General features: G+C 50.4%; 8 protein-coding genes across 8 annotated transcripts; 5 read left to right on the forward strand and 3 right to left on the reverse strand.

The window, feature by feature from the left end:
* Window positions 1-12: 12 nt before the first annotated feature.
* On the forward strand, window positions 13-2,490 carry N7447_000059 (putative lipin Smp2; the record flags this gene model as incomplete). The annotated part of the gene is made up of 3 exons (XM_057224335.1): window positions 13-150; window positions 215-583; window positions 647-2,490. Exons 1-3 carry the CDS (start codon window positions 42-44, stop codon window positions 2,488-2,490), a joined length of 2,322 nt encoding a protein of 773 aa, XP_057088351.1. The 5' UTR covers window positions 13-41.
* A 706-nt stretch (window positions 2,491-3,196) lies between these two features.
* Window positions 3,197-4,078, forward strand: N7447_000060 (putative transcription initiation factor TFIID, 31kD subunit; the record flags this gene model as incomplete). The annotated part of the gene is made up of 1 exon (XM_057224336.1): window positions 3,197-4,078. One exon carries the CDS (start codon window positions 3,197-3,199, stop codon window positions 4,076-4,078), a length of 882 nt encoding a protein of 293 aa, XP_057088352.1.
* A 766-nt stretch (window positions 4,079-4,844) lies between these two features.
* Window positions 4,845-5,455, reverse strand: N7447_000061 (uncharacterized protein; the record flags this gene model as incomplete). The annotated part of the gene is made up of 2 exons (XM_057224337.1): window positions 4,845-5,101; window positions 5,287-5,455. 2 exons carry the CDS (start codon window positions 5,453-5,455, stop codon window positions 4,845-4,847), a joined length of 426 nt encoding a protein of 141 aa, XP_057088353.1.
* Window positions 5,456-5,858: 403 nt separating this feature from the next.
* Window positions 5,859-6,852, forward strand: N7447_000062 (rRNA-processing protein UTP11; the record flags this gene model as incomplete). Its single annotated transcript, XM_057224338.1, has 2 exons — window positions 5,859-5,980; window positions 6,073-6,852. Exons 1-2 carry the CDS (start codon window positions 5,885-5,887, stop codon window positions 6,850-6,852), a joined length of 876 nt encoding a protein of 291 aa, XP_057088354.1. The 5' UTR covers window positions 5,859-5,884.
* Window positions 6,853-7,227: 375 nt separating this feature from the next.
* On the reverse strand, window positions 7,228-7,710 carry N7447_000063 (BAG family molecular chaperone regulator; the record flags this gene model as incomplete). Its single annotated transcript, XM_057224339.1, has 1 exon — window positions 7,228-7,710. One exon carries the CDS (start codon window positions 7,708-7,710, stop codon window positions 7,228-7,230), a length of 483 nt encoding a protein of 160 aa, XP_057088355.1.
* Window positions 7,711-8,568: 858 nt separating this feature from the next.
* Window positions 8,569-9,324, forward strand: N7447_000064 (uncharacterized protein; the record flags this gene model as incomplete). Its single annotated transcript, XM_057224340.1, has 2 exons — window positions 8,569-8,952; window positions 9,016-9,324. 2 exons carry the CDS (start codon window positions 8,569-8,571, stop codon window positions 9,322-9,324), a joined length of 693 nt encoding a protein of 230 aa, XP_057088356.1.
* A 644-nt stretch (window positions 9,325-9,968) lies between these two features.
* N7447_000065 (Cytokine-induced anti-apoptosis inhibitor 1) lies at window positions 9,969-10,990 on the forward strand (the record flags this gene model as incomplete). The annotated part of the gene is made up of 2 exons (XM_057224341.1): window positions 9,969-10,620; window positions 10,683-10,990. 2 exons carry the CDS (start codon window positions 9,969-9,971, stop codon window positions 10,988-10,990), a joined length of 960 nt encoding a protein of 319 aa, XP_057088357.1.
* A 424-nt stretch (window positions 10,991-11,414) lies between these two features.
* On the reverse strand, window positions 11,415-14,147 carry N7447_000066 (histidine biosynthesis protein HIS4; the record flags this gene model as incomplete). Its single annotated transcript, XM_057224342.1, has 3 exons — window positions 11,415-11,611; window positions 11,679-13,235; window positions 13,298-14,147. The coding sequence occupies 3 exons, from the start codon at window positions 14,145-14,147 to the stop codon at window positions 11,415-11,417; spliced, it is 2,604 nt and encodes an 867-aa protein (XP_057088358.1).
* Between the last annotated feature and the right edge of the window lie 434 nt (window positions 14,148-14,581).

The raw sequence follows: 14,581 nt of genomic DNA on the forward strand, positions 1-14,581 counted from the left end.
CCCAAAGCCACTGTCAGAGGTGCTAGACACCATTCGACGGGATGCAGCTCTATCGCTCTATAAGTGGTTCCGTCTCCAAGACATGGAATTCTATCAACCCGGCCACCCTTAGCGGGGCTATTGATGTCATTGTCATAGAGCAAGAAGATGGTATTTATATTTCTTCGAGAGGTGGTATTCACGAATGATACTAATTTGGCTTTTCTCATTCAAGGCACCCTCGCTTGTTCACCATTTCATGTCCGGTTTGGCAAGTTTTCGCTCTTACGTCCATTTGAGAAGAAGGTGGAGTTCAAGGTGAATGGAATCAAACAAGAATATGCCATGAAACTGGGAGAGGCGGGCGAGGCATTCTTCGTCTTTGAAACGACCGATGACATCCCCGCATCCTTACAGACCTCACCGTTGGTATCTCCAGCAGCCAGCCCGAGAGCCCAGAGCGAGCCGGATCTTCCCCCTTCGTTGCAAGAACCCGATTACCTTGACCTCGACAAAACAAATGGGGATGCATTGTCAGAAGGCGCAAAGACTCCTCCGGCGATGGCGATGCCATCGAACCAGCTACGGGCAAACACGGATTTAGGTAGGGACAGATCTCCAACCCTTGGTTTCGATCTAAGTCCTTCGGTACTAACCATTTTAACAGGGACAATAACACCCTTATCGCGATCTCCCGACGAATCCGACGTGACTCGTCCACGGCACGACTCCTTGGGCGCTAAACCGCTACTTGATCACACACTGTCGGACAATGTGCTTTCGACCCGCCCTCCTATACTCTCTCTGTCCAAGCATTCTGCAAATGGGAACGACGAATCACATGGTACAGAGGGCGAAACCGACAACCGCTCTCGTAGCCCTCCTCTGTCCCCCCAGGAAGCGGTGTCTCGTGCCATTTCGCTGTCAAAGAAGCTGTCTGGTTCTAATATCCCATCACATGTCACCGAGACGGGCGATTTGATGTTGGATATGACCGGGTACAAAAGTAACGAAGAAGACGCCCTTCGCGCAGAGGTTGTTGCGCGCAAGATTCTTGCGGAAGAGCTTGAAGGAAGCTATGATATCGGTGCACTGATTGGAGCCGATGAACACGGCAATCTATGGATCTACAGCAGTGAAGAGTCAAAGGAATTGGCTGACCGGAGAGCTACTCTTAACTCGATGCGGCCAAATATGGGGATGAACGATGATGCCATCTCCGACCCGGGATACCACAGCGAAGGCGAACACGCTGTCTCGGAGCCATCATTGACTACGCGCCATCACCGAACTAAATCAGATGTCCAACCCGGCTTTCCCACACCTCCTCACTCACCCATGCATGATTATTTCCCCGTCGAAACCCGGAACTACGCCAAGACGCTCCGCTTGACAAGTGATCAACTTAAGGCCTTGCAACTGAAGGCCGGCGCCAACACAATGTCATTCAGCGTCAACAGAGCGATTTGCACAGCAAATATGTATCTGTGGAATGGCAACACACCGATCGTGATTTCTGATATTGATGGAACTATCACCAAGTCGGATGCGTTGGGACATGTTCTCAATATGATCGGACGCGATTGGACACATGCAGGAGTCGCCAAGTTGTACACCGATATTGTCAACAATGGGTACAATATCATGTATCTTACAAGTCGGTCAGTAGGCCAGACAGATACCACACGGGCCTATCTTCACGGCATCTGCCAAGATGGATACAGACTACCAAAGGGTCCAGTGATATGCAGCCCCGATCGCACGATGGCCGCTCTGCGGCGGGAGATCTATCTAAGAAAACCCGAAGTTTTCAAGATGGCATGTCTGCGGGATATTCTCAACCTCTTCTGCGGTAAAGAGAATCCCTTCTACGCTGGCTTCGGAAATCGGTTGACGGACGCATTGAGTTACCGTTCTGTGAACATTCCGTCTACTCGGATTTTCACAATCAATTCCAACGCCGAAGTGTCTCTGGATTTGCTTAGTCTCAACAAGTACAAGAGCAGTTATGTGACCATGCAAGAGCTGCTCGACCATTTCTTCCCACCAACTAGCCTCCTTGTGCACGACGGTGGCGAGGACTACACGGACTTCACATACTGGAGAAACACGCCGCATGAGCTCGAAGACTTCTCGACAACCGACAGCGAGGATGAAGATGAAGATGAAGATGAAGACGACGAAGATGCCGATGAAGACCTGGCTGAAGAGGACGAAGAAGACGAAGATGAAGAGTACGATGAAGAGTTGAGTGAGGGTGAAGGCAGCGAGTACCTCGACGAGGTTGAGTTGGCCGAGGAGGATCTCGGCGCAAGCTACATGTCGCAGGACTCGGTTGCCTTGTCCGACCCAGCAGGCTCAATAATTGAGTCGGTGGAAGGGGATCTCATTGTCGAAGAGGGGGCTATTGGTGAAGAGGAACTCTCTCCCATCGCCGAGAAATCACAAGAAGCAGCCGAGCCAAGCACAACCTCTCTTCCCATCCGGTCCAAGGTACCCCAGAATCTTTGAACATACGCTCATCGCTATGCCTCTTTCATAAGGGATCGATCCCTGGGCATTTCTTGCGTCATAGATACCCATCTTGCGAGTGCTTTCCCGAGTCAGATTCTGCATTAGACTGCTCTGGCCAGCGATCTATTTACGTTCAACACTATTGCATGCAGGCCTGGAGTTCGAGACTGCATTATACACGGCCATTTGTGCCCAACTATCTCTAATTCATGGCATTCATGGTGATCATGGCGTTTCTGGTTTTATTTTTGTACATTCATGGCGCACATACTTGGTGGGTTGAACAGGGTCATGAGATGAATAGTATGTAATGAATTAAACAAGTGAATAGACTTGCGCAAACATACTGAATGACCTAGTAAATTAACTGGGAATTAGTAAAATAGAATGTAACAAGATCCAGGGCATGACCGTGGACCGGCAGACACCGCGATTACCTAATCGAGATATTGGCCGGAGCCCTGGAGCTCATGCTTCTTTTCGGCTTCATTTAGCCATCAGTTTCTCTCTCTCCATCCCCACACTGAACACTGATCGCATCTTTGGCTGTTTCCTAGCCTCTGAGAATCGTGCTAGGAATGCTACCTGATTTCCTTTCTATGGCCTTCTAATCATCATTTAATTCAACATCTTGACCGCTTTCGCAACATCGCAATTCGCTCTTCGCGTCCTGCTTGATCTTTGATCAGCAATTCAAGACAAAATGGCATCCCCAGCCCAAACACAGGGCCCAGCACCCACAACACAACCTCTCACTCCACCCGCCGAATCATCCTCCGCCGCGAACGGGGCCTCCGCGCCCGCCGCAACAAGCTCCCAGACCCAACCCAATGTTCCAGCGACAGGCCCTTCAACAACAATGCCACAACCACCACCAGTGCCCGGCATATCAACCCAAGACAGCGGAAAAACGCGACGACCACGGGACGTGCGGCTGGTCCACATGCTCCTCGCCTCACTCGGGGTAACTTCTTACCAAGACCGGGTACCTCTCCAATTGCTCGACTTCGCCTACCGTTACACCGCCAATGTGCTACAAGACTCCGTGCATCTCGCGACGGAAGGATATGCCGCAGCAACAGACGGTACTCCGGGCGCAAAGGGCTCCGGAGAAGTGAATAGTGTTTCTCTGCCCGCATTGCGGCTCGCCATTGCCTCCCGCTTGCACTTTCAGTTCCAGACAGGTCTGCCGAAGGAGTTCCTAATGGAGGTCGCGTCGGAAAGGAATCGTATCGCTTTGCCTGGTGTATCACGGGGCTTTGATTCTGCTGCTGGCGCTAATGGTGCTGTTCCTGCGGCGAATCAGAGTGTTGTCATTGGTGGCATGCGCTTGCCTCCTGAGCGCTTCTGTCTTACTGGAATGGGGTGGAATATGAAGGATGAGTGGGATAGTGAGGGCGAGGAAGATGATCTGCCTGATGTGATGCAGCAGCCTGGGGTTGGGAAGGGTGCCGGTGGTGATGGAGCGGAAGATAATGAAGATGAGGATGATAATGATGGGCAGATGGAGGATATCTTCGGCGAAGATACCACTATGGGCGAGGCAGGCGATGGAGATGAGGATCGGAACATGACTGATGTTTAAGGGAGTGCATTTACGCCCGGGGGTTCTTCTGCCGTTGGGCTTGGGCTGGTGGTGTTTCTGGCGCTTGGTGTTATCATTCTCCTCTTTCTCTCTAATCTGTCATGGGACGGGGTCCTGGTTTTTACTATCATGGAAAGCATCTATTTCATGATTTGTGTCTACAAATTTGGGTCAAAGTCCCATCGCCTGACAATAAAGGCAAATAAACCCGTAAAGAAGACATCCTGGTCAATTTAACCAAGATTTGCAATTGTCTGCGTGTATATTGTACATAATTCAGTTCGTCCCATCGCTCCGCATTCGGGATGATCATGCAATGTAATAAAGATGCCCAGCAAAACGCCTGCTTTGTTTGCCTTTGTGCGCCGTGAGGAGAGAGAGAAAAAAAACGATAAAAAAGTCCGAGTTTGGGTTGGCCAAGAAAGTCTAAGGCCAATCTGCCCGGCGGGAACCAGTCTGATATCTGTCCATCAAACTGAGAGCGGGAAGACGACTAGGCTGGGTCGCCGGGACTGTGAAGTAAGGGCCTGGTACCTTTGGACATACAAGGCTCGGCCAATAAGGCAGTTAGGTCAGGCAAGAGCCCAACAGCTCCCTTCCCCCAAACGCTTAGCCCAAAGACAAAGTCCTCGCCCTCTAACCTCGGAGAAACGCAAGAAGCAGAATACTCAGGACGCCGAAACCCATATAGACAAGAAATACTCACACAAGAAATGAAAAGAGCGAGAGAGGGAGGGATACATGGAGTGGAAAGGAAAATCCCCGATCATTTCCCAGCTGCTCGCGTCCGCGCTTCATCCTCGCGCATCATGCGAATGACTTCCGCACGGCGCTTCTCAACACGTGCAAGATCCTCCTCGCGCACGCGTCGCCGTTCCTCATACCCCGCGAACCACTCCTCGCGTGCGCGGTCCTCTTCTTCCGGCTTCGCGTGGGCAAGCATGCATGAATTCATTGCGAGACGTTGCTGGCGGCAGACCCATGTTGCAGTGACGGTACGGTTAACGGCGCACTCGGCGAATGCTATATCATCATTGGGTTAGTAGGATGTTTCAGGCATCTTTGAGGTGTGGGGAGTGGATCATGGTCATGAGAGTCAGACTTGCTCCTCCGATTGAAACTCATGACCAGCTTTTGCAAGTTCAAAGCTATGCATTAGTTCAAAGGAGGTGATGTATTTAGCGTAAAAAGCGATTTAAATTGCATACCTTTAATTTCGGGAGCGCAATGGGCGCGTACTCGCTTGTAGTACAGCAGTTTCACTTCTTGCTCCTGAGGGGCTGAGAGCGGAAGCGGGTTGCGAAGATTATATTGTTTCGGTGTACTATTAGGTACACTTGTTGAAGAGGTATCGGGAGATGTGGAAGATGTAGCCATTGGGACTGTATGTCGATCTTTGAGATCGAAGTTGACCAGGTTGAATGTATGGGATAGTTCGATCGGATAGTTGGCTTTGGAGGGCGATTGGTCCCGGTTGTTGAGGGACAAGATGTAAGCTGTGCTGCTCCAAAGCTCGGAAAAGCAAACAAGAGAGGCAGAAGTGGTTTCAGGAGGGTTCTACTGAATGGCTTTGTAGAGAAGATCGAGACCAAGTGGTAGTGTTGATTGCGAGTGAGCCGAGCTCGGGCGGAGAGAAAGTTACTATTGGCAGAATCAGAAAAAAAAGTTCTCCGACTTTGCATCTCCAGACTACACTCTTCTGCCGGAGACTTCTACGCTTTTTTTTGGTTTTCTATTTTTTTCTTCCTTCTACAACTTCTCGTACTAGACTTCTTGTATTGGGAATTATCAACACCAAAACTCAGCATGTCGTCCATGCGCAACGCCGTCCAACGGCGGAACCATAAAGAGCGTGGCCAGGTTCAGGGCCGCGAGAAATGGGGTCTCCTCGAGAAGCACAAGGTCAGTTCATGTGGAAGAACTCTTGGAATGTTTACCAATAACCCAAGCTTTCTTTTATGCTAATTTTACGACAAACGTGTTAACTTCGATAGGATTACTCGCTCCGTGCCAAAGATTACAATGCCAAGAAGGCTAAGCTGAAGCGCCTCGAAGAGAAGGTGCGGGATCGCAACCCCGATGAATTCGCCTTCGGTATGATGGGAGAAAAGAACCGAACCCAGGGTCGGCACGGACGTGGCAAGGGAACAGCACGAGACTCTGCCGCAGCGCAGGGACTCAGTCACGAGGCAATCAAGCTGCTCAAGACGCAAGATAAAGGCTATCTTCGGACAGTTGGCGAGCGGGTGCGCCGCGAGATCGAGCGCCTGGAGCGCGAAGTGGAATTGCAAGATGGTATGAACAAGGCTCTTGGCAAAAAGGACGGGAAGAACGAAGAGGAGAGCGATGAAGAGGATGACGGGTTCGACGACGACTCCGATTTCGATTTCGGAGCCCCGGTGCAACCGAAACCAACCAGGATGGTGTTTGCCGAGGATCGACAAGATCAATTGGCAATGAAGAAGCAGAGGATACAAAAAGAAGAACCTGCTTCGGATTCAGAGGAGGAAGATCAGACGTCAAGCAAGACCCGCAAAACACCAAAGCAGCTTCAGGCTGAGCGGCAAGCTCTTGCGGATGCTCGACGGGCCCGCAAGCTCCGGAAACGAACCATCGAGGCTCGTAAGAACAAGCTGACTGCCTTGCACAAGCAACACGCCGAAATCCGGACCGCAGAGCAAGAGCTTGACTGGCAGCGGGCCAAGATGGAAAATTCCGTGGGAGGCACCAACAAGGACGGAATCAAGTGGAAGATCCGTGAGCGCAAGCGCTGAGTGTTTTGGTTTTCGACGGAGTTTATGAGTGATGACTCGCTATCATCTTTTTTGTACATATTGATACCAACCACCATAGAGGCAGTCCGGCGCATACAGTAGCATTCAAGGAACCCACTTCAGTCTTGGCCATCGACTCCTGAAAAGGCTCGCTAACATCAAGAGCCTTGTGTCAGGCGATAGCTGTAAGACTGATCTACCGGTAGATTTAACCATATAAAGTAGTGTGGTGTTGCTCCTAAATTGGATGTAGTTGTTGAAATAATATCAAAACTGGTTTCACTTTCAGTGATAAATACCACAGATCTCACAAAGGGTCCAATTCTGTACTTACAAACTCACAGAAGACGGGAATCCCGGACATGAACGATATAGCTATACTATTGCGGCCTCATCCACCCGAATTAAAGCATGTTCCAATTGTTTGATGAGGGACTTGCGGGCATTGCGTGCAGTCACATCGCCGCCTGGATCAATTCCATCCGCTTTGCCCAACACTGCAACGATCGCCTCCCTCAGCTTGTTATGTTCGAAATCACGCCTCTTGATATCGGCCGGCGGGTGACCCACGTAATTATCACAAATTGGGATGATAACACGCTCCGACCACACAGTCAAGGCAGACACTTGCTCCATCGCTGTACCCAGTGTTTCCAGTACCGGCGGAAACGGGAGTGAGCTGCTAGGTGGAGCGGGCGATGTGTGTCGTGATGCGACAAAGGGCAATGATACGGGTTCAGTTTCACCGCGAACAGGAGAACTTTGATTGGTCTCCTTGCTCTTATTGACCATAATTTTGGATTGGACGTGAGGCGGATGACTCTCATGGCCTCTTTCATAATCAGAAGAGTTCCTCATTTGACTAGGGTCTGTTTGGCGGACGATACATAGCACTTCTGAGTGTTGCTTGATCCCCATTGCTTTGCACGTTTGGTTGTCTATCAGCTGCTCTCCCTTATACAATAACACAACAAAGCTCGAAAAGCAGCTCCAACTACCTTCGCAGCTTCCAGCCGCAGCGCCCCAACGGGAGATTTCTACCCCTTCGACCAGAGGATGATAGAGATTGCGACTCTATTAGAGGAATTGTCACGAAAATTAGGATTGGACAAGAATGTTGCGGTGGTGAGTGACGATTACATACTTTAGTATTCACCTCTAGGGCTAACCAGCACCTTGATCATGCTGCAGAATTATCGAGTCGACCAGTCTGCTATCAAGAGGGAGATCAAAAAAATCCAAAGACATTTTCTCGAAAAGCATCTACCTCGATCTCTTCGCTCGTATTGACGCAGCCAACAAAGCCCTGAATACCTTAGTGGAGCAGTCCGATTATCGAAGCACAATACAAAAACGGAGAACATCAAAACGACCCCTATTGCACCAGAAAAGAGCACAGAAACTAGCTCACAGTCTGCATAATGCAATAATACGGGCAAATATTGGAAATGCGCTTGCCTGGATCAACACTCAATCCATTTTGTTCTTAGTTATCCACCGGAGGACATAAATGATGCTAATAAGCCCTCTCGTGGCCCTCGATTTCGAATGATTTTCCCTTCTAGTAGCTCCATAAATTTTGCTAATGGATGGTGCAAGATTGAGGCCGTATCGGATACTATCCAGTCGAGCGTGAATCCTTTGGGGAGTTAAGAGAAAGTTCTCTCCCTGAAAAAGAAGGCCAAAGCGCAGTTTGCACTCGATGAATCATCCATAATGTCTGATATGTCTTCGGTGCCTCCGATTGTGGACATCTGTTCGACGTTGTCTACTCTGGGGAGCCATGGCGAGACAAATGAACTTCTTGGGTTTATCTCTGATGAAAACCACCGCCACAATGTGTATTATGTGCAGAAGCTGGCCGGAAATATGAGATCGCAATCCCTCGCTGAGCTCACCACGGCCTCAAGTGATATCTTTAAAGCGCATCATGGCAGCTTTCATTTCACCTGGGGCCACCGTCTCCGCGTGGCAGTTAATCTCGCCTGCAGCGTGCTTCAATTTCACGGACGCTGGCTAAAAAGCCAATGGAGCTCACGCGATATTATGTTTACTAAGAATTCATCTTGGGATATTGATAAGCCATACGTGCTTTGGAACGTAGGCAGTGAATTGGATGCCTAGAGCCTGTGTAAAGGTAAACTAATGTTCTCACTCATTCAGAGCGAGATTCTGTTTCCCTTGGGCCTCGTTTTGGTCGAACTCTCTTTATGCTGGGCACTAGAGGCACTACGTATACCGGACGATGACGATCGCGTGGAGGTATTTCAGAATTTAAAGACTGCAACTTGCCTCTTGCAATTTGTGGGGGAGCAAAGCGGTGCAGAATACGAACAGGTAGCGAGACGATGTCTGCTCTGGTCTGGCACCAAAGAAACTATACTGGAAAGCGAGCAGATGCAAGATGAGATATTTCAACTGATCATCTCGCCGTTAGTCGAAAATCTGAGGAGTTTCGAGGGTAGGTCTTGATTTTTGAATCTATAACAGAGCCAGAGACAATCCTCGAAACCATAGAGTATCGGCTTCACAATATATTTGTTAGTATAAAACCATCCAACTTTTTCTCCTTGCGCTTCTAATTTGGGAGCCGATGCGCATTCAACTGTCTACAAAGAAGCCCCCCTCAACATGAGGTAAAATTGGTAAACTAATTAGTTAGGGCTTATTATTTCTACTTAATATTTCGGGTTTAGACACATCCCTTCAAGGTTTTATAGTTCGAAAGAGTCCTAATTTAGATTACGAAAGGCATTAATAGCTGAAAAGATAACTAGTTAGAGGAAATGAAATTTAGATCAAGCCCGCTATCCCCCATATGCGTAGGTGGGCGCGATTGCCTAGGAAGAGTTGGAATAATATGATAGAGCCAAAGTGTGTTATTCCTATACCAAGATACTCCTTATTACGACAATTGCTAATGTCTTCAAAAGATAAAAACATAGTTACTTAAGAGTCATTCAAGTAATCACACCATCGCTGATAGGACAATCTCCCTAATCGTCCGCGGAAATCCACAAGGCTTAATAATCATTTGCCACCCCTCCAACGAGGTTATCTTCTGAATTCTTCTTTTCTTCGTAGTACCTCGCAAAAAAAAAAAGGTACAATTAACAATGGCTCCTTCATTCGTGACCGTTGACGCAAACGATATGGACGTGGATTTCTCCTCGAAGCCAGTCCAGGTCAAGCGCACCCTCCTACTGGCACCCCCCTCCATCGCCACTCAAGAGGATAAACTCCGCGGCCTATTTAGCACCTTCGACCGCTCAACCACAGACCTACAAATGCTCGACCGGCTCTCTTCAAGAGTCGTCTCCCTCCCCGCATCAACCTACGACCTTGTCCTCATTCTCACCGACACAGACGGCGCACGGCGCTCCGAGGCGCTGCAACTTCTCACCCGAGATGTATACGCCACTTTAGTCCCTGCCATGAAGGCGGGCGCCAAGCTGCAAACCCAAGACTCCGCCCTAAATGCCTCCGAAGCCATGGAAGCTATTCTGGCTGGCCTCGTGCAGTCCGATAACGGCTTCGAGAAACCAAACTTCGATCCCTCCGCCGCTGTCCCTTTAAAGTTCGGTCTGAAGAAGAAGAATAAGGCTAGCGCGCCAACCGCGCCAACCGCAGTCCCTAGTATTCCCACAGGATTCGCCGCGCCGATGGGGATTGACGCGCCAACTAATCACGACCGCGACGATGATGACGAGCTCATTAATGAAGATACGCTTCTCTCCGAGGAGGATTTAACAAGACCTATAATGCCGCGTATGTCACTCCCTTCCAAGTATTGTCATTACAAGACCTATATGATCTAACACCATTTGCAGCCCCAGAGTGCCAACCCAAGACCGGCCGTCGGCGACGCGCCTGCAAAGATTGTACCTGTGGTCTAGCCGACAAGCTTGAAGCAGAGGATAAAGAGCGTCGCGCAAACGCAGATAAAGAATTGAACGTGATGAAGCTGGATACGGGCGACTTGGCCGAGCTGGACTTCACCGTTGAGGGCAAGACCGGTTCTTGTGGAAGCTGTGCTCTGGGTGATGCCTTCCGCTGTGACGGCTGTCCTTACATGGGTCTTCCTGCCTTTAAGCCTGGCCAGGAGGTTCAGATTCTGAATGATGTTGCGCAGCTTTGAGACATAACTACTTAACGAGTGTGGGCTTTTCAATTTTTCATGACGAAAGTGGGGTGATTGGGTCTTGCATTGGGTTTCTCTGAGATTTTGGGATTTTTTTTGAGGGGTTTCATACAAAATTATGCTAGGGGCGTCTGGTTTTAATTTGATCATATCCTTGTTCTACTTTCATCTTTTCATCTTTTCATCTTTTCATCTTTTTCATCTTCATTGTAGACAGAAATCTCGAGTGGAGCATAACGTCATTGGGGGATCAGATAAGTGGGATGTTGATCCGCCGGAATTAATTTAATTAATTTACTTTGCAAAATCTTCAATTGCACATCAATTCATTGGTAACCGAGTTGCTTTTTATATGTACTTCTGTTCATGGCACATCCCTTCATAAAACCCGAAAAGAGAGAAAATCTATATATGGTCTAACCTATGACTGGTTCTTCATGTGAGCAACACGAATGCTCACGGCACGCTTGTGTGCCTCCAGGCCCTCCACAGCGGCGAGGGTCTCAACCGTCTTGGCGAGACCGAGCAGGCCATCGGCGGTCAGGTTCGAGCTGGTGATGTGCTTCAGGAAGGAGCCGAGGTTGACACCCGAGTACTGCTTGGCATAGCCGTAGGTAGCTGTAAAAGGAGATGTTAGCATGAATCAAAGAGGATATAGGAAAAGTCGTTGCAGAGAGAGACTTACGCAGCGAGTGGTTGACTCCGGCGGAGTAATCGCCAACACTCTCGGGGGTCCAGGCGCCGATGAAGACACTACCGGCATTCTGGACATCCTTGACAAGAGACTCGGCGTCCTGGACCTGCAGGATCAGGTGCTCGGGCGCGTAGTCGTTGCTGAGGGTCATGGCCTCGTTGATATCGCGCACGACAAAGGTGACGGAGTGCGCAAGGGAGCCGCGGACGATATCCATGCGAGGCAGGGCCTTGGCCTGGGCATCGACTTCATCTTCAATTGCACTCAGCTCGGCCTCGTTCAGGTCGACAGCGATGAGGATCACCTGTGAGTCGACGCCGTGCTCGGCCTGGCTGAGTAAGTCGGATGCAACAAAGGCCGGATTGGCGGTCTTGTCGGCGATCACGAGGACTTCACTGGGACCGGCGGGCATGTCGATACTGACGCCTGCGGAGGTATCGTTGGACACGAACATCTTTGCGGCCGTCACGAACTGGTTACCTGGACCAAGGATCTTGTCGACCTTGGTGATGCTCTCGGTGCCGTAGGCCATGGCGGCTACAGCCTGGGCACCGCCAGCCAAGACAATGCTCTCAGCACCGACCTTGTGGGCGACATAGACGATTTCAGGGGAGATGCTGCCATCGGAGCGAGGAGGCGAGGCCAGGACGATCTTCTTGCAGCCTGCCACCATGGCGGGAACACCCAGCATCATGGCAGTGGAGGGCAGTACAGCGGTGCCACCAGGGATGTACAAACCGACACGCTCGATAGGGCGGGAGAAGCGAGAGCAGACGACACCGGGCATGGTCTCCATCTCGAGGGCTTCATTGCTTCCCATCTGTGCGGAGTGGAAGCGGTCGATGTTGCCAATGCTGATATCAATTGCCTCCTGGACATCAGGGGACAGCTTCATGAGTTCAGCGGGGAAGGGTGCGTGGATAACGGGGGAGGTGAGTGATGTAGCATTCTCGAACTTGTGGGTGTATTTGAGCACTGCAGCGTCGCCGCCATCGCGGACATCCTGGATGATTGGCTTGACCAGGTTGACAATGGCTTCGTTGGATTTCTGGGAAGGACGCTTGAGGTAATCGGTGACTACCTGGGGAGTAGTAGAGGCAGTGATCACACGCTTCATCTCAATTCGAGATGTGCGATCCTCGACAGGGGCGGGGGCAGGGGCAGGGGCAGGCTTCGACTCAGGCTTGGCCAGGCCGGCCTTCTCAGCCCAAGGTCCCTTAGCATCGCCCTTTCTCCGCTTCACCTTTAAGCTCTTGAGGTCAAGGTTTCGCTCGATATCCTGTAGGCTAACACCGGCGGCAGTGCACTTGGTCAAGGCAAAGTACAACAGGTCGGCGGCCTCGAAAGCAATCTCCTCCTTGGTGTCCGCACGGCACAACTCATCAGCCTCCTCCATGATCTTAGCATCGATGAGCTTAGGCTCATTGAACAAACGCGCGGTGTATGATCCTGCGGGAGCATCCGCCTTGCGGGCGTCCAGAGTCTTTTGGAGACGAGACAGACCAGTAGATGGGCCGAAGCAGGTTTCAGTACCAAGGTGGCAGAATCCTAATGAGTCACCGTGGTCAGTATACAGACATCTTCCATCAATGTAGATAGCTGGTTCTTACCACGTCCAGTTTGCTTGACAACAAAGACCAAACAGTCGGAATCACAGTCGAAGCCAATGCGGATCAACTCCTGCACATCCCCGCTGGACTGGCCCTTGTACCACAGACCACGCTTCCGGCTTTGGTAAACACCGGTGCCAGTACGCAAGGCCTCGATAATGCTCTCGTCGCTGCTCCAAACAAAGCCCAAACAAGCTCCGCGCTCATCAGTGACAGAAGTGGCATACAGGCCATTAGCCTGGTCAGTCACAGCGGTCGACGCAATAAGCTTAGCGGCAGAGATGTGGCCAGCCACATCCCGCTCAACGGTCAAAGCCTGTGAGGGAATGATAGCAATCGCACCCTGCTTTGTGACCTGTGTAATGGCATCCTCCGATACTGTCTGAGTACCAAAGGTGGTGAAGAGTCGTGGGGAGTCCGAGCTAATCTTCAACTTTTCGGCGGCGGCGGGGACGGTGGAAGGTACAGTGCAGACACTGGCTTCATTGCGCTCGGCATTGACGGCAATCCATTGCTGGAAAGTATCCAATTCAGTGTCTGACAGGGCGTTGACGAGCAGACGGGACGAGGGCACGGATTGTTCTTCGGAGAGGGTGGTCAATTGGTCCAAGTTGATCAAGATCTTGGCGGCACCGGCGTTGAGGATATCGACGAGATCGCCGGCAGAGGAGATTTCCGTTGCATCGACGAAGACATCGAGAGTGCGGAAGTTCTCGCGCAGGAATTGCTCGGCCTGGGCGAGACTCGAGACCTTGATCAGTACCCGGCCGAAGTAGGCGATCTGCTTGAGCGAAAGTCCGGAGCCGGAGGTGGGGGAGGAGGGGTGGGAGATGAGGAAGGGTGTCGCCATGATGGGGGTAACTGTAGTATAGCAGTAGTAGAAAGAAAGAGTAGAAAGAAAGACTGAACAGGAGAGTCCCCCTAAATAAGTCCCTGAATAATTGGGGTGAAATTGTGGAGGAGAGCGATGACTCCTTGCAACCTTTTTTCTCCCCCGGGGTCGGCCCGCACGCTGAATCATCCGATTAGATCCTTTATCGTGCCTGGGATTTGATGTTGATTCTATTCTGTCTATAAAATTGTGACTATTTTTGCATTTTTGCATTCTAATATGTTCCATTTACACAATTTTATAGGAGATTTTACTATCTACGTACTCCTGGAATTCTTGACATTATCTAATTCAAGGAAGACTTTAGCCTTGTTTGTCTTGACCTGACATTCCTCCAACTACGGACGATTCTCGATCAGCCCGTTGATGTTATAGAACTAGAACAACGCATT

This window comes from Penicillium robsamsonii (genome assembly GCF_028829455.1).
Source record: "Penicillium robsamsonii strain IBT 29466 chromosome Unknown utg000001l_segment0_segment0, whole genome shotgun sequence".
Classification (NCBI taxonomy): domain Eukaryota; kingdom Fungi; phylum Ascomycota; class Eurotiomycetes; order Eurotiales; family Aspergillaceae; genus Penicillium; species Penicillium robsamsonii.